The sequence below is a fragment of the Lutra lutra genome, chromosome 1, assembly GCF_902655055.1.
Source record: "Lutra lutra chromosome 1, mLutLut1.2, whole genome shotgun sequence".
Lineage (NCBI taxonomy): Eukaryota > Metazoa > Chordata > Mammalia > Carnivora > Mustelidae > Lutra > Lutra lutra.
In genome coordinates, this window is record NC_062278.1 from 199014418 (window position 1) to 199033999 (window position 19582).

The 19582-nt window shown below is 39.8% G+C and overlaps 1 protein-coding gene across 1 annotated transcript in view; it reads left to right on the plus strand.

The window, feature by feature from the left end:
- The window catches only part of ERC2 (ELKS/RAB6-interacting/CAST family member 2), a 937761-nt gene that overhangs the window by 486905 nt on the left and 431274 nt on the right, over positions 1-19582 (plus strand). The window contains exon 16 of the mRNA XM_047691669.1: positions 13030-13165. Within this exon, the coding sequence (XP_047547625.1) occupies positions 13030-13165 (136 nt within the window). The remainder of the gene's footprint in view (positions 1-13029; positions 13166-19582) is intronic.

The following is a 19582-nucleotide window of genomic DNA, read 5'->3' on the forward strand; positions in this document are numbered from 1 at the left end:
CTTAGAAAGAATCTAAGACTAAAAAGTATATAAAGTGAAAATATTTAAAGAAAAATATTAAGAAGTACAGGTAGTGCATGGTATAGCAAAAGTCATTGAGATGATACACTAATAACTAAAACTTGAAAAATTGATTAGCACTATTATTCCTTGGACTTTATACCTCAAAACAATAATTCAGTGGGATCATCCTTGGAGGGGAAAAAGGCTTGGGTCAAATAAATTTAATGAACACATCCTACCATGTCCCTTTATAGAGATTTATAGTGTACTTCGTAATAATAAAGGCTCTGTAAATTTCTGCAGTATAAGAAACCTGTTCACATTTTTTGTATAGCCACGAGACTTATTTGATCTTAACCCTTTTTTGTTTTTGTTTTTGTTTTTTTAAGATTTTATTTATTTATTTGACACGGAGAGAGATCACAAGTAGGCAGAGAGGCAGGCAGATAGAGAGAGGGAAGCAGGCTCCTTGCTGAGCAGAGAGCCCGATGCGGGGCTCGATCCCAGGACCCTGGGACCATGTCCTGAGCTGAAGGCAGAGGTTTAACCCACTGAGCCACCCAGGCGCCCCTGTTTGTTTGTTTTTGCAACAATTAATCACATCCTGCAGAGCCAGTGCTGCCAGAACACTGTTGTAAACCACTGAGTTAGACCAATATGACCAAGTGGAACTGAAACAGGTGGCATCTCAGTAATGGACTTTGGAAGTGGTTAATTGTGTTGAGGCAATTTTGTGGGGAAGTGGTTTGTTCTGTCTTCTCACATAATTGGAGGGAAGTGGCTTACACCCTTTTTGCCAATAATTCTGCCACTTCGTTACCCTTCACTGATTTTCATTTCATCTGCCACCCACCACTAATTCTGTTTTACTCATTGTCATTTGACTAAGAGTTAGAAGAGATTTGAGTTATGAGAAGAAGAGTGGAAAGAACAGGCATTTATTTTTGCAGTGTGTTGTCATGGGGATAAATACTTGGGAAAGTTTAAGGATGCATAAAGTTTCCATAACCCCTCATTGGCCATTAAGTTATGCCTTCCAAGTGCCTTGGGTTGCACTGGTGAAAATGGGTTGGAGGAAGTTTGAGAAATGGAAAAATAAAGTCTGTTAGGTAGATACCAAGGTAAACAGTTTGAAATGGACAGTAAAAAGATTGTGAAATATTTTTGAAAGATTAGCACAGGTAAAATAAAGTTTTAAATAATTAAAATTAATTCTATTTTTGTTCTGTTCCCTGGTTTTCACTCCCTTATATAGGCCCCTCCACTTGAATGTGGGCGTGAGCTGTGACTTGAATCCGGCCAATAGAATGTGACTAAGGTGATGGGTGCCACTCCCTCGAATAGGATATGTCATAAGGCAGAGATGGTGGATAGCACTCCCATGGTTACTCTACATTATATAAGATTCGATCTTAGCAGACTAGAAGGATTTTCTTGCTGGCCTTGAAGGATCAAATAGCTGTACTGTGAACTGCCAATGGAGAGGGCCACATGGCAAGGAGCTATGAGCAACCTCCAGCACCTGAGGGCAGTCTCCAGCTCCAGCCAATAGCCAGTAAAAGATAGGAACCTCCTTCATTCAGTTGCAAGGAAAGGAATTCTTCCAACAACCTGAATGAACTTGGAAGCACATCCTTTGCCTCTTAAGTCAGTGGATAAGAAATGCATTCTGGCTAACATCTTGATTTCAGCCTGGTAAGGTTGTGATCAGAGGGACCGACCAAGCTGTGCCTGGACTTCTGAATCACAGAAGCTGTGAGATAATAAATGAGTGTTGTCTTAGGCTGCTAAGTTTGTGTTAAGTTGCTGTTCAGCAATGCAAAACTGGTTCAGTGTTAAGTCTGAGTTATCTTTCATTTGGTTTGGTAATCCATACCTCAGACCAGATCCTAAAGAGAATATAACTTATTGATGTTAGTGTTTTGCCTCCCTCTTAGAGAAAAGAAGATTGTAACTCTCAAAAAGGAACATGTAGGTTTGGCTAGAATGCTCCATTTACTTTTGTGACAAAGATCTCATAATAATGTAAAATAAAACTATCTTATTTTCATATGGCATAATAGATAAGCCCATGAGCTTTGGCATCATAGAAATGGGAGTTCAGATTCTGAGTCTTCCACTTATTAATGTATGATGTATGATGTTAACCTCTCTAAGCCTCAGTTTCTTCGTCTGTGGAATGGGGATAAAATTACTCTCCATGTAAGGATTTGGTTTTGTTTAACTGAGGCTGTATATGTACAGTGCTTCAGCATAGTTCCTGTCCCTTAATATGACATCCAAAGACAGAGTGTGTTTTATTACTTAGCAATATTTTAACATTGATTTCTGATATGAAATAATATAGACTCTGACACATTATTTCTGTACTTTAATTTGGAAAACCAGCATATAAGATTTTTATCTTTTTATACCTCTGCTTTGTTTTATGTCTGGGCTGCTGCAGACCCATTCCAGATTGGATGCAATAAAAATAGGTCTTGCATACACCCAGTGCCCCTGTGCTCATAGGTTGCTTTGGCTGTATATTGTCTGGGCAAATCGCCCCCAACCTCTGGCCAGACTGTGGAATGTTGGTTTCCTCTAACATTAGCCCCCTGGGGGTCAATTTTCACAGTTTCCATATGTTTTTATATTACCCCAAACTGTAAATACAACTGACACCCTACCAAATTGGCCCTAATGTGCCTATGTCTAACAGTGGAGTCGTAGGCTTTTACAGGAATACAATACTCCCTGGATTTGTGGCAATTATAGGAATGTTTTGTTTTTAAAGTGTTTAGATTCTTTTTTTTTTTTTTTTTTTTTTTTTTTTTTGAGGAGAAGCAAATGATGTGCAAGAAGATATGAGTGGGAACAGGGCAGGAGTTTTAACCTTATGTCTTAGCCCTGTCTTGGGTTTGCCCCCATGATTCCAGAAGTTCTGTCCTAAGATCTGTTACCTGTTATCTGTTATTTTTCTTGCCCTTTTGTTTTCCTCTTACTTTCCCTTTTTGTTGAGCGTCTACTTATTTTTATCTTCACTCATTTTATCATCTCCAAATCCTTTGTCTCTGATTAAATCTGTCTGTTCAGGAAGAAGAGCCAAATTCATTATGATGCAGCGAAGTTCCAGGATATGAAATACGCTAAATATTTCTCTGTGTAGATTCACCCATAAAACCAAATAATCTATTCAGAAAGTGGTCACATTGAGGTTAACGGGTTCAGAGAACGGAAATTAACAGGGAAATTGCATGGCGTCCTTGTTGGTTTTGTGTTCTGCTTCGTAGCTGGGTCTTCATTTCAGTAACTGTGGCTGCCGCCATGAAGTTTGAAGCATTTAAGCTCCCACCTTCCATTCCAAGGCTCCTCTGGTGGAAAGCCAATATTCTTGGGTAATTACCTCATGTATATCTAGTTCTCTAATAGCCAACCAAGTTCCTGCTCTGGGCATCCTCTAAAGTTTGGAGTGGTGTGCCTTATAGTGGCTGGGCTACAGACCAGAGATTGTATCCTGAGGATTTCCATTGCTGTTCCTTCGACCTTTCTGGGACAGCCTTGGAGAAGAGAATGTGAGAGTTGTGTGAAGGAGCTCTGAAACATTCTCCACAATTGGGTGGCACAGCACAGAGGTTAAGAGCGAGGTGGTGGCCTCTGGAGCCAGACTGATTGAGAATCCTGCCTCTGTACTCACTCATGCTGTAACTTTGGGCAGTTTCCTCATCTGTAGGAGGAAGAATCAAAAGGCCTGCTTAATAAGGTTGTTGTGAGGATTAATGAGCTAGTAAGTACAAGATGCTTAGAGCACATCATGTGATGTGAGCATTTTCTGCCTATGGTTATCATTACTACATAGCAGTATTAGAACATGTCTAGACCAGCGTTCAGCAAACTCTGAACCATGAGCCAAATCCAGCTCTGCCACCTGTTCATGTAAATAAAGTTTTATTGGAACACAGCCATGCCCATTTTTGTAGCATGCTTAGGCTGCTTTTATGGTACAATGACAAAATTGAGGCAAAGTTGAATACTTCCCACTTGTTCCCTCACTCTTTCCACATGGTTCACAAAGCCTAAGATATTTACTAGCTATATCTTTAGAGAAAAGGTTTAGCAATCCCTGTTTTTAGACTTCAGAAAGTGTAAATGAGAAAAGCCATCAGTCTGCATTGAACTATGTAGACTTTTAAAAACCATCTGTTGAATATGAATTAAGTTACAAAAGAGTTACTGGGTCATTTCTTTCTCGTATAGCCCTATAGATCTTCAGTTTAATTTAAAAAAATGGCCTTTGTAGGAATATAGGAGTATCTGGATTGTTATTGTGTTGGCATCAGGTAATAATGCCCAGTTGTATTCACCAGCAGTCCAGTTTTATTTCTTTTCACTTTGACTGGGTACCATTTCATTGACAAAAAGCTGATATTCATTATATGAGATTAAATTCTTCTTTATAGAAAGTGTCTTTGGTTTCACTTATTTGTGGAGCATAACAAATAGCATGGAGGACAAGGGGAGATGGAGAGGAGAAGGGAGTTGAGGGAAATTGGAAGGGGAGGTGAACCATGAGAGACTATGGACTCTGAAAAACGATCTGAGAATTTTGAAGGGGTAGGGGGTGGGAGGTTGGGGGCACCAGGTGGTGGGTATTGTAGAGGGCACGGATTGCATGGCGCACTGGGTGTGGTGCAAAAATAATGAATACTGTTATGCTGAAAAAATAAAAAAATTAAAAAAAAAAAAGAAAGTGTCTTTCTTAAATATAAGAGGGCAATATTAATTCATATAAATCCCTAGATACACATTCCTAAATAATTTTATGGGTTCACATAAAACACAAGGGAACCTGTTTCATCCTTTGACCAAGTAGCTGTAGGTTTTAGAGTTAAATTCAATCCAACAGAAATCTGTTGGTGACAGTGGAGTAAGAATTGTGCTAGGTTCTTAGAGAAGAGAACAGGACAGTTGTGATCACTCTTCAGACGATACTTATAGCAGAACAAGGAAGGCATTAAAGGATCAGAAATGTGTTGCATTCTGAGCAAGGCATACAGCGTAATTTGGGAATTTATGACATGAGGATCCAACCTTCTATATTGACCAAGGCTTCTAGGAGGATATCCTAAGAGGGATACATATGAATTATCTGTGATGAAAGGGCTGAGATAAGAATTAGGTGGAGAGGTTTCTAGAAGAGGAAAATAATGTGCAGGCATCCTCAGGACTTGGTATATTGAGGGTGTAAATGGAAGGCCAGTGTGGCTGGGGGGAGCAGGATGAGATAAGACTTTGAGAGGCAAGAGGTAGACCTGATAGAAGTCATGGGAAGAAGCATGGCCTTTTCCACAAGGAGTAGATATCCAGTGAGAAGTTTTAAGCAGGAGAGAAATATGATCCTGTTTGTGTACCAGACACTCTGTCCCCTGTCCTGTGGAGAATGAATTAGATGGACCAGTTGGAGCTGGCATCCTCGCCCAACTTGGAGGTGATGGTAGCTTGGGCCAAGGAGGATGTGGTTAGAAGTTGTTCCTTCACTCTTGTGAATACCTCCAGATTGGACCCTGTGATGGCAGTAATACCTGTCTGGTGGTAGAATAGCTAATAATTAAAAATGCAAATATATGAATCATTACAAGTTGTGGAGCATGCAGTCGAGGAGGTGCATGGAGTGTGGTCATAGCAGTTTTGGTGAGAGGGGATTTTGTTGGATTTGATGCCCAGAAAAGTCCCTCTGCAGAGGTGACATTTAAGCTGAGACCTGAAGGATCAGTCAGCCATGTAGGAGGAGCGGTGGCTGTGAGAGGAAGGACAGGTGGGGGGCAGACAGAGAGGACTGCACATGTCTATGCCCTCTAGTGGAAAGCAGCTAGCATTATTTGGAACTGAAAGAAGACTGGATTCTGGATTCTGGGGCTAAAGGTGAAAATGGTTTGGGAGGACGCTGCTGAGATCCACAGATGTGTGATTTGGTTCTCTGGGAAATGGAAACCACTGGAGGATTCAAGGGCATGATCTGACCTGTTCTGAAACACTCACTCTTGCTGCTGGGTGGAGAATAACTTAAAAGGGACACAAGAGGAGAAGCAGGAGACTGGTGAGGAGAGAGGAGCGTCATGGTTTAGGGCAGAAAATGATGGTGACTTGAAGTGTTGTGGTAGCAGGAATGATGGAGAGAAGGGGTCTGCCCACTCTGTTTCCCTATCTGCATTTCTGCACAGTCAGCTCTCAGCAGGGCATCAAAATACCGTGGGATAGATGGCGTCATGGTGTACTGAAGTAGAGAATGTTTGTGAGGCAGGTCAAGATGGCAGGGGATCCTGCATTGGGTTTTCCTGATGGTGAATCTGCTGCCAACTCTGACCATATGGACTGGGAGGCCTGAATATACGGTCCAGTCTACAGTGAGAGGAATGTAGAACATCACAGTACATTTATTGTTTGACATTGAGGAAAAATAGTCATTCTTGGGCTACCATTCATACAGATAGACCTATATGACCAGTCTGTGCTCTCTGGGTCACCAGACCTACATGAGAGGCCAACAGATAAGAATTTATTTGATGATTAGTAAATGGGAGCCAGACTTGTTAGTTATGTGACCCTTGTAACTGTGTATGGTCTGCTAGCCAGGAAGAGTGTCTTGTTATTAGGTGCCTCTGGATTGAACATCAAGTCCTGAAGAGGGTGAAAAAAGAGGCCGGCCTTTTCCCATTTCCCTTTGAGTTTCCTGTGCGTGTGTGCCAGTCCTACCAAATGCATCTGAGGAGGACAGGGGTCATCAGTGAGCACCTGACTTTCTCCTTGGGGTCTTCTATAGGAGACCCCCACCATCTACTCTCTTCAACATAGGCTCTCAGCTTTTGGGTTCCACTTTTATTTAGGGTGATGATCTATTGTTGTCTGGGGGAGGAGATTCTTCAGGGCCAGAATAATGGAGAACAGTTGAAGGAAGTCAGCTCTTTAGAACTTCTCCAGAGTGAACTATCTACAAGAAAAACAAACCCTTTTCTTGCGATTGTGACCACCTTCTGCTGTGTGACCTGCTTCCTAGGGTTTCCCAGCTTGGGCGGGAAAGTCAACAGTGAAGGGTGCATATGTAACAGGGAGGGTGCATATGGCCTCTAGAAGAGGGTTTGGGTTGGGAGAATTTAGTCCTAAGTCATGTTGGAGCTAAGTCCTAAGACCTTGGCCCTACTTGTTGATCTTTGCCAGGAGGAGAGATGCATTCAAGTAGGCACAGCTGGCCAGATACTTTTTCTTGCAGGAAGGAATATTATGCTCATGACACTTAGCACATTTTTATGTGCTATAAAAGTATCCTTAGAATAGTTAATATGGCTTTCTAAAATTTATAGGTATGCTGGAATACTGAATGGTATTTACAAGCTTTAAAAAAGTGGAATCATCTCAGTGGTTAAAAGTAAAAGCCTTTATTATCAGAAATTCTGCATGCAATACTCATTGTCAGCTTCCATTGTGTGTGTGTGGCCCATCTACTTGTGCAGTCACTTTAGGATCCCAGCTCACTTACCCATTCTTGTCGTGACCTTCCTGCAACACTTCCCATTAGTATCCTAATGCCTTCCAGGAATGCAACTCATCTTATTACTAAGGAAAGCATACTGGAAGCTAAATGTATGACACAAAGCGTTTGATAATGCATTCCAAAGTCCATTGTTTGAGGCATTTTGAATACCTGCCATTCTGGTGTGGGAAGCAAGACAGTAAATATGTATTGATAACATTACACAACACATGCTCATATTTATATTGCGAGCTAAGAGTGAAACAGAGAGGGAACATGCTGGAATCTGTTCTAAGCATTTTACCTGTACTAACCTATCAACTCTTCACAGTAACACTATGAGTTATATACAATTATTTCCATTTTATATATGAAGAAGCTAAGTTGCAGAGAGGTTAAGAAACTCACCCATGGTCACACGGCTAGAGGGTGATGGACTTCTGATGAGAGCCCAGGAAGCCTGGCTCCAGAGTTTATGCCACTAGCTCCTGCCCTTCAGTGGTTCCTGGAAGATTCTTATAACCCTGAATTGTTTTCCAGGGGGGTTATACCATTTTACACTCTCAATTATACTTACATCTGGTTATTTAACCAAGAAATATGAAACATATGTCCACAAAAAAATTAATACAAGAATGTTCATTATAACTTTATTCTTTTTATAATTTTATTTTATTTGAATTCAATAAATTAACATCTAGAGTATTATTAGTTTCAGAGGTAGATTTCAGTGACTCATCAGTTGCGTGTAACACCCAGTGCTCATTACATCACATGCCGTCCTTAACACCCATCACCCAGTTACCCTGCCCCCCCATCCATCTCTCCTCCTTCAACCCTCAGTTTGTTTCTCATAGTTAAGGGCCTCTTATGGCTTATCTCCCTCTCTGATTTTGTCTTATATTGCAACCTTATTCTTAACAGTAAAAAAAAAACTGTAAACAGTCCAAATATTCATTTAACAAGGCTAATCAAGCTGTAGTATATTCATATAATGGAATGCCACTTGATTTCAGCAAAAGAAGGAGTTTAGGGACAATATGAATGAGTCTCAGAAACCTTATGCTGAGTCAAAGAAGTCAAACACAAAAGGGCATTTATTGTATAATTCCATGTATATGAATTTCAAGAACAGACAAATCCATGCAGATAAAAGTTGGGATAGCACTTTCTTCCAGTCTGGGGACAGGGACATGCGGCTGGATGATGGCAATGCTCTATATTTTGATTGGTCAAAAATAATTGAGTTTTACACTTAATATCTGTGCATTTTCTTATACATACTTATGCCTCGCTTACACACACATACACACACAAATGCATACAGTAACACATGAAAACACCCCCTTCTTCCCTGATCTATTCCCTTCCTCAGTGGTAACCACTGTTTACAGACTGGTGTGGAGTTTCCATCAGTTTTCATTTCAGTGGATGTGCGTATATATACATCCAAATAGGTTTTTATATTTTAACATAAATAAGATCAGACTATATGGATTATTCTGCTACCTGCTTTCATTTTTGATTAGTGATATGTCTTGAAGGGTTTTCCATGTCCATACTTAAGTTTTGTCTTAATTTTTTAGGTTAGCTTGGAGTTCCAGAGTATGAATACACTTGATTTCTTCAGCCAGTCTCCTGCTTGACAATTTGGCAATTTTCAATTTTCACTTTGACAGTGCTATAATGAAAATTTTATACATAAATATTTGTGCATATGTGCAAGCATTTTTGTAGACTACTTTCCTAGAAGTGGGTTTGCTTAGACAAGAGGTATGGACATTTTGGTGGATACTGCCAAATTGGTTTATAATTTTGCAACCAATTTTTGTCAATTATACTCTTTCTAACCACATATGACAGAGTTAGATTCTGGCCTTCTCTCTAACAATAGACATTATGAATCTTTTAATGTTTTTGAGAGTACATAGGTTAAAAAAAATGGTATCTTTTTCTGCTGAGATTTAAAAAAAGAGAAGTTTTGATTTTCTTCTTTATGTAAAATATACACATGCATGTATGTACTTCCCGCTCCACACTCCTTCCCACCTCTGTAATTCTGGAGGCCTCAAAGCCTGATACTTTCTCACCAGCAAGTTAGGGAATACTTCCTAATTTTAATTTTAATTTGATGGATTGTTCTAGTGAATAGCAGGATTCTGTCTTCTCTGACATTCTTTCTTAATATAGTAGCCATAGTTGTTAATCTTGATATCTATTGGAATTTTTTTTTATTTAATCCAAGCTCCTTAGTGATGGCTGAATTTTGAAAAGTGCCATGACTTGCTTTATGAAACTCGTCAGTCTAAGCTGAATGATGAAAACTGATCCTACCACTGGACTCTCTCACTAACCTCCATTTGCCCCTCCTCCTTAATGGCTTTCTTAATAATTTGCATATTGAATATATTTGTAATGGTGTTTCCCTGAAGGAAAAGTGCCATCCCAAGGAGACTTTATTTTGGAGCATGGAGCAGGTCAGTTTCTGGCAGAGCTTTGGAATCTGAGTTGCCTAGTAGGTGGGAATTTGGGAAGCGGCTATCAGTGATGATTCTCTTCTGAGGCAGTATCGCCAGAGCGCTTTGCATTCTGTACCCCCAGGGGTTCTGCCTTGCTGAGTTGAGCACCATTGAGAGCTGTACTGAGTTTAGCCCAGTTTATTTATGCATGTGGGTTTACTTCTGCAGGTGGGAGGAGATGCAGGGAGTGATAGGTCACTGACATATTTTATTCTTGGAGATGCTGGAATTATTACTAGCAAAAATCACAATGGTCATTCCCTCAAGAAGTGTCTAGTGAGCTTCTGGCGGGGGGGGAGACTTTGTCTTCACCAGGAAATCTCATATTTTTAAATTTCATGACTTCTGTACCTGCCTCTCTCTCTTCCTACCTCATAAATTGCTGTTTCAGCCTATGCTTCAGGTAGCCCTGGGTCTTTTCTGAGGGGTACCTGAGAGAGTGACTGTCTAGAGGTGAGGCTCTGCTCCCCTGTCTCTCCCACCCGTTGTCTTTTTCCTACCTCTGCCAGTGCTATACTTCTCCTTTTTTGGTTTTCAAGTAAGTTTTTACTAGAAGAAAGAGTTCTGCTGCTAGAAATATATTTGAAAGCCATAGCACTCCTGCAAAGGAGTGTGTATATATAGGTATCTGTTGATATTCTTGTGTACAAAGACAAGATGATTATTTTCATCACCTTGCTCTGCATCCACCTAATTGGCAAAATCCTGAACAGTGCCATTCAAAACTCAGCTTTTCTTTTCCAATACTAGTGTCCTACTTCAGGCCGCATTTGAAGGAATGATTGGAGAATATGGAGGATAGGCCTCCATCATAATGTCTAAACTTCAGTTATCCATTATTCTTAGTCACTCATTTATAATTCAGAGAAGCTTTAAAGGATGCATGGATTTGGAAGTTTATTTTTTAATTTTTGGATTGAAAAATACTGCAGTATCCCCGAAAGTAAGATCTATGTATTTTCAGACTGCTTTGGGAGAGTTCTTTATGCAAATGATATTTGCAATAATAATCTATTTTTTTTTCCAGTGGTACTTGGGAACAAAACGTTTTAGCAGTTGGTTTTATTTAAGTGTGTGCTTCAAAGTTATAAAAAGTATTTCTTTATAAAAAAATGTCCTCTACTTATACAATCTTATTAATAGCACTGACCTCTCCATCACATCCTATTATTGGACATGGACCTTATTTCCTGAGCTGGGAAATGTGCTTGCCTCGGGTTAGTATGAGTTTTGGAAATACTATATCCTTGTTCAGTTAGGAAGCAAGAGGTTGTTCTCAACATCTTTGTAGGAACCAAAAGATAATTTTCTAAAAGAAGATTAGCATGTAGACTTGAGTTGGTAGTTTCAGATGTGGATGTTACTGTATTGGGTAAAAAAGAGGAAATGTCAGATAAAAATTATCCAATCCAAATGTTGACCAAATAGATGGCTGTTCTCTCTCACCACAATCCTCATAATAAATGTCACCAGAAATTGTTAAATCACTGCTTCAGCCAGTACTGTAAGTTTTCATAAGGACCAAAATGTGCAGAATATTTTCATCAGCAGGATTTCTTTTAGAAGATCATTCAGCTTAATAAGTTCTCTTGACGTTCATTTTCTTGGAGTGAGAGGGAGTAGGGGACTATATAATTTTATGAGGACAACAAATAAACATTTCTTCTTAAACATGGCTTTCATTTGATTAGTAATTGTTTTAATTTGACATGTTTGCTGTGTATCATGCACTTCTCATCTCGTGCACATTTCCTTGAGAACAGTGATTTTCTCTTGCTTTGGGAGTCAGAGCTCAGTGACAGAGGCTGACTTAGGAATGCCTGGGGATTGGGGGTGGGGGAGAGTTCGAAGGATCCCAGAAGATTCTGTTTTGCGGCCCTCCTATTTGGAATCAGTGCTCCTAAGCCCTCTGTACTGCCATCCTGCCTCCTCACGTGTGAGATTAGATTTATACCAGCTGCCATGGACATGGTTGCCTAAATCTGTGGAATGTTTTGCTAAACGCTGCTGGTGAAATAGTCCACGTTAAGCCTAGAACTCCTCCTCCCACTCTTTTAACCCATCCTTTGTCCTTAGTCTTTTACTCACTTGATCACTTTATGATTTTGCACTTTGACATCCTATAGATTCATTAAGAACTTTTATTCCAAGCACCAGGGCTTTACATAACATGATGATTAGCCGAAGTGTTATTCTGTTTGAGCTAAGTGATGACAATGTATTTGATTGGAGCCTTGTAATTGTTATTTTAAAATCAAAGTAATGGATTATGATCTCAGAATGGGAACATGATCCAAAAGAACAATAATAATTAGATGAACAACCACTTAGAAGAAAATAAATGCCCCGTCACAGACCAGGGGCCCTGTGTTCCCCTGAGTACTGCCTACCTTTGCAATCCCAGGTTCCCAGGAAGAGTGGGTTCTCATCCCCCTTGCCCTGGGCTAGCCTTACTGCAGCCTTCCAGTTCCTTAAAGTAGTTGGTCCCTTCTTGCCTGGGGAATTTCACTTGCTGCTCCTTCCACTTGGGGAGCACCTCCACTGGTGATTTCTTGGCTGGTCACTTGGAGTGTTTCCCATTGTCTTGCCTCCTTAGGGAGGTTTCTTGGCCACAGTACCTAAAGTCATCTTCCTGTCCCACGCCTGTCCACACATGCAATCACATCATTATCTGTTACAGCATGTGATTTATTTCCTCTCCTTTAGGAAACCTAAGTTGTGTCTCCTTGATACTGGTCTGTCACTCCCACTGGACTTCAAGCTCCATGAGTTGGGTGAAGACTATACATGTCTCATTCACCATGGCAGCCCCAGTGCCATCTTGGCACTTGGCATTAAGTGGGTGCTCAATACATACTTGTGGTTGAATTAATGGAATATTCTGAAGTTCCAACTTTTTTCTGAATCCATATCAATATATTCTATCTTTAGTACTTCTGTTGTGATAACATATGATCTTCCAGTGGTTGAATTTAACCACACTCTGCTGACTTTTCTCAGGCATATGAAGGATCAGAATAAGAAGGTGGCCAACCTCAAGCACAACCAACAGTTGGAAAAGAAGAAAAATGCCCAATTACTGGAAGAAGTCCGCAGGCGAGAAGATAGCATGGCTGACAACTCACAACACTTGCAGGTGAGCTCAGGCTTCTCCTCTTAAAACCTAAATAATTGAAGATTGACTGTCTCTGACATATACCCATTGCTGTGGAAAAATACGAACAGAAATGGGGGACTTGCCTTAGCTTTGAGCCCAGTAGTAGCAGTGTGGTCCCAGAGAACCTAATAGGTCTTTGTAGCTGTGGGGCATCATTTTCGGGATGGTGCCCAAGAAGAGCTGATTATGGTGGAAACTATAATACTGCAGAGTCTATTGGTTTCTATACCTCACATTAAAAGGTAAGGACTGCGTTTATGTAGTTGGCAAGAAGCTCAAAACATAGAAATGTCCTCCTTTTAGAATTATATTTCAGTGGTTTTGGCGTTAGTAGAAGGGAAATGTATGTGTATTATCACAGAAGGTATTTGAAAAAGGATGCATTAAGTTGATCTCAGTTTACAAAACTGGTTTTGTTTTGTTCAAAACTCTGAGGCTCTCAGACAGATCATTATTCTGTCTTCTCTGTGTAATATAGTTATCTCTGAATGGACAGCCCTATCTCAGAAACCAACTGGCTGACTGAAAACACCAATTTTTCCTCATTAACCATCCCTATTTTTGGCAAAGGAGCTCTCCTCATGTGCTCAATAAAACATTCAAGCTAAAACAGGGCATTTGCTTTGAAGTTCCTTTATTTATTCCAGTGTGCCTTTAAACAGAACAGTTCAAGTTCAACTTGGCCAGAGTTCATGTTAAATTTTGCTTATTAATTAGTGTCTTTCTCCAGTTATATATTAGGTTTCCTCCTTGGAGATAGAAGGAGTTAGATAGTTTCAGTATGTATTCAGTTCATCTTTTTAATTGACCAAAAGGGAAATAAATAATTATTCTAGAGTAGGAAATACAAGGAAATGTCTTGCACAGAGCATGGCACATGGAGGTTACTTAGTCAATATTCGTTTCTTTTTTCTCTGTGTCCTAGAGGTGCCTTAATGGTTTCAATCAAGGCCCTTTGCACGGATGGTTGATTTGGTTAGAACAATAGTAGCATCAGGTCCTTTGTTCAGGCTTGGGAACACCTGAGCATGTAGCTTATTCAAATCCACAGCTTTTCAATATTCTTGTCCCAGGATTTGGGTCTTTGTTTTCCCACCAATCATATGACATATTAGATTGGAACCTGGAGACTGAGATCACGAGAACTAAAACCTATAGAATGTTTTATTGCTTTGCCAGGCAAATATTCTTATTTGTTCCTCACCACAATGTTGGTGATTTTACATTTGGTAAACTGGGTCAGCCTTCGAGAAACTAATGTAGAGGAATAATCACTGTAGTAATCATTTACTGAACTTTTCAGTATACTGGGTGCTATGTAGCTTACAGCACCTATTTAATTTTTTTTTAAAAAGATTTCATTTATTTGAGAGAGAGAGCAGAGCGAGTGAGAAAGAGCACAAGCAGGAGAGGGAGAAGCAGGCTTCTGCTGAGAGGGAGCCCGAGGCGGGACTCGATCTCAGGACCCCGGTATCATGACCTGAGCAGAAAGGCAGATGCTTAACTGACTGAACCACCCAGGTGCTCCAGCACCTATTTAATTCTTATGAGTTGGGACCCTTATTTGTAACTGACAGGAACACAAGTCAATCTGAAGTAAGCAAAATGGGAATCAATTAACTGAAAAGGCCAGGTGGACTGCAGGCTACACTCAGATATTCCCACACTGGCATCAGGAATCTGTCTCCATCCTACTCATAAGTGTGCTCGGCTCTTTGTTGCATTGATTCTTAAGAGAGCTGTCCACAGTGATGCCAGTCATGGCCACCAGCAGCCAGCCTCCAATGTGAGTATAGTCATGCTCAGAGAGGAGAAACGTTCTTTCTTAGTGATTCTAGCAAAAGTTCAAACTAAAAGAAGGGGTATATTGGCCAGGCCAGGATGTGATCACCTGGAGCCTAAGGGATACAGGTTAGCCACACCCAAATCCTATGGGAAAGTGGGAACTGGTGACCTCACACAAGAAAGAAAGGAGTGTGTTACTAGAAGGTGTGCTGCACAGTAAAACCGTAGAGATCCACTATAGCCATCTTATGGGATAGATAACCTGTCATCCCATTTGATATATGAGAAAAAGGAGGCTCTGAGAGGTTCCATAACTTGTCCCAAGTTACTTAACTAGTAAGTGGCAGAGCCAGGACTCAAAAACTTAGATCTGACCATCTTTAGGTGGTGAGAGTTCGGGAACAGAGTTCTAAAAGAGGGTGACAAGAAAACTGTGGAGTGGCAAAGAGTCTTCATGGAGCAGGTGGGATTAGAGCTGACATGGGAGGGACACAGCCATAGGGAAGGCACTTCAGGCAAGAGAACTGTCAACAAAGGTGTAGAGGCTGCATAGAGCAAGCTACAGGAGGGCACAAAACATAACAGACTGACTGTGGTGTCAGTTTTCAGTGAGGTTAGTGTTATCATCTTTCTTTAACTGACTCTGGGGCTAGAGTGCCCAGGATTCATTCCAAGCTTCAGAATTTACTTGCTAAATATCCTTGGGCAAGTGACTTACTCTTCCTCATTTCAGTTTCCTCATCTGTAATATGGGAATAATAATAATTGCATCTACTTCAGAGTTACTCTGAGGATTAAAGAGTCAATGCATATAAAGAATTTAGAATTATACTCGGCACAAGCTATGCTCACAAGTATTAATGATTAATTGTTATTATGATAACAAGGAAAAGGTAAAAGGAACATTTTGTGAAATTGTTGTCTATGATATGCGTGGGCATTTATACAGTTCTACTCTTGATATGTTTTGAGCATCAGACTTGCTGTCTTTTCTATATATAGTCATTTCTTTTCTAAGGACACATATAGTTATGGAAATTAATGTCTTGCTTTGACTCATGAACTTTTGCATAGCAATATTTTTATAAGGGGCCTCTTGATAACTACCTCATAGACCTATTCATAAAAGATAGCATGGTCTGGAATTGCTTAGTTGCATTCCTGACCACCCCAAATAAAGGATAGCATTTGAAATGCAATAAAAACTAATCACGATTAATTTTGATGAAAATGTCTCTGGTTAAGGTTAATAGAGAGTGAAACTCCCACTTTCTTGGATTGTTAAGCAGATGTACTCAGATGCAGTAATTACTGCCTTCTGAAGACAGAACTATACTTTCTCAGGGCATTTGCTTTTTTAATATCACTGTTGTTTTAGGTATTTCCTGTTTATGAGTTAGCTTCTTCAGCCTTTTAATAAACGTCTGTCAACTGGGATCCAGTTTGGTTGGTTGAAAAGTTGGTTGATTGGTTAATAGTTGTGGGATTGGTTAGTAGTTGTAGTTAGTAGTTGTTAGTAGTAGGATTGGCACCTACTAAATTTGGTTCATTCTATTCTAGTTTTTTGTAAGGGTTGGACATGCTGACTTAATGATTTTGATCAACCAAATAACTATCATATCAAAAAAAATCTCAGGTACAGTATTTACTACAACAATAATAGCTGTTGGATGAGGTTCCAAAGGAGAAATTGAAGAGATTCAACTAGTTATGAAAATTGGAGACAAAGTTGAATGAATGTATTCAAACCAGGACATAACAGCAACAGGCAAAAACTGGGCTGTTTCAGTCCAATCTGGATATGCAGTCATGCTAAGAAACATTTCACAAACCCAACCTTCTTTAGTTCTTAGGTTTATAGTTTTATGGAAGGAATTGCAAACTCAGATGCCTCCAGGGTCTAGGCTATTAGAGTAAATAAGAAACAGGTTTTCATGTAAGAAAAAATTATGATGTTTCATTCTTGCAGCGTGTCTTAATTTAAATTTTTGGTAGAGATGTATCAGTTAGCAATTGCCATAATAATGCTGTGTAGCAAATCATCCCAAAGCTCAGTGACTTTAAAGCATCAATAGTTATTGTCACAGATTTTTCAGATTGACCAAGTGCTCAGCTTCTCTAGGGTGGGCTTAAGTGGGCATTTCTGTTTCTCACTGCAGGTCTTTGGGTGGCTGGGGCAGCCCCATTCTACAAATGTTTATTCCGAGACTAAGGCTGAAGGCTGTCAGTGCCACTGAGGAAACTCTTCTGATGACAGTAGCAGGGCATAAGAGAGTAAGCAAAAACTCTCAAGGTCTCAGACGGCCTAGACCTAAACTGACACTGTGATTTTCACACCACAGCCCCACCACTAGCCAAAGCAAGGCATATGGGTGAGCAAATTAGTGGGGATTAGGGAATCCCATGAAGAGACCATTTTAAAGGGAGGAAGTACAAGGAAGGGTGAGGACTGGAGACCAGTCATTGAAACTATCAAAAGAGACAACATTTGGAGAAACATTTCTCTACATAAGAAAAAACAGTAATATAAACATAATGAAAAGTTACAGCTACAGGGGCGTTAGTATACGGATCTGATAAAGGGTGGTAGGGACTGTAAGGAACCCAAGGACCCAAGGTTCATCAAAGGGATTGAGACCACTAAGCTTCGACCGAATGCTGCCAGAAAGGTGAGCCTAGGGTTGAGGGACCATCCGATTGCCATAAAATACACATTTTTATGTGAAATCTATAGATTTGGTGCATTTTTAAAAAACACTCTGGATCTAGTGAAACACACGGGCAGATGAATTGACCATTGCTTGTAGCCTCTACTGTGCATCCCTTACTCTGGTCCCATTGGTTTCACATGATGTAAGTAAAAAGACTAGCACCCTGGCTAGCTCAACTTGATCCATTCAAGAGAGGGGGCAGTTTAATGTAATTGTCCTGAGTCCTTTTTTTGTCTGAAAATACCTCAAATACCTTGAATTATTATTCCTCAGAGGAAATGCTCACAATCTATAAGAATAGAGAATTTCTTGAATTAACTTCTTACATCATACTTTGGAGAATTTGGCAAGGAGAGCAGGAAGGAAAAGATCAAGAACCATGGAGCTAAACTGTCCAGTTTTCAAATAGTGGCCCTTAGTATTATTAGCTCAGGACTTTGAGTAAGGTAGGGAACCTCTCTGACTCTCACTATTTTTTCATCTATAAGAAGGAATTACAATCTCTATAGCCTTGAGAGTGTTAAATAAGATGAGCTTTATGAAAGGGCCTAGCGCCATACCTGATCTATGTGGGGTTCAGTTACTAGAGCTTTCCCCCAGAGAGACTGATAATGAGCATTTAACCATAGAAGACAGTGACCATGGGGAGTATCGTCCAACAATTCCTTTGCAACTATTTTATACTGATGAGTAGTACAGATACAGAGCACACACCAGTAAATGAAAGTTTCCAATAAAGCATTAAACAACATATAGGGCAATAAGGAGGAAAAATTAAAACGTTTTTCAAGTTTATGTTGAATTGTGTATGAAAGGTAAATGTAAAAGATCATGTTTTTTTGTATAATTCTATAGAACTATTCCCCACGACACAGATTATGGAGGATGATATTTATGTCTGGCCTTGGGGCTTTGGGCTTCTGTGTGTCCCATTAGAGACTGCATGGAGATTTTTCAACAAGGTGTCTTTCCGGAGATTCACACTAAATCGTCATTACCAGAATGGAATGCTTTCCCACCCCCTACCCCCAACCTCCAGCTATTTCTTGCTGTGTAAATATGCCAATTTGAAATCCCATTGGACATCTTTGTAGAGTTTGGCTGCATTTTTCCATGTGCAGTTATCGAGTTAATGAACTAACATTCTAAGAAAGGCACAAGCCAATATTTTATGCTCTTTTTCTGTTGTATGTCTGCAGAATTCTCTTCAATTTATTGCCTGAAAACTAAAGTCTGTTCTTGTGTGCTTCCGTTTCCAAATTATAGGTTCCCAGGGAACTGTAAAGTTTCTTCTCTGCCAGTGGTTAAACCTGAGTGTGATCAGTTTAAAAAGCAAATGAATGTTCCCATTTATTTTTGTCCTTTTAGTAGAGTTCTAAAAAATAAGAAAAGCTAGAAAGACAATTTTATTTTTTAATTTGTACAAGTCTATATGTTCATATCTTTTTTCCAAAGGGACTTCCTTTACTTTGTTTCTCCAATTGGAGTTGGAGGCAGCTAACCAAGTAAGTGTAACAAACAATATAAACCTCAAAAAAAAAGTATTGCTTTCAGTAAAACATATAGTTCATTATGAAGTTCCTAAGCCTTGATAAGTTGTTTCTTTGCAGAGGGACACGTGTGACATAAGCAGCAATTTTTAAGCCTCATATCTCTATGTTCATCTCTCCAAGTCATTGAGTTAAGTTCATTTCTCTTTCAGTTCCCTAAGTTTAAAATTGTTACTCAAACTGTGATCTATGTTCATGTGTTATGGTATACTTCTAAGTACTGCCATTAGAAGAAACCTGACCAGCAGAGTTAAGAGATTCATCATTGTCAAAACACATTTATTTAGTACATGGTTTTTCATGGCTGTTCAGTAGGCACAATGTAGAGTGATTTAGGGAGGCTCCATTTC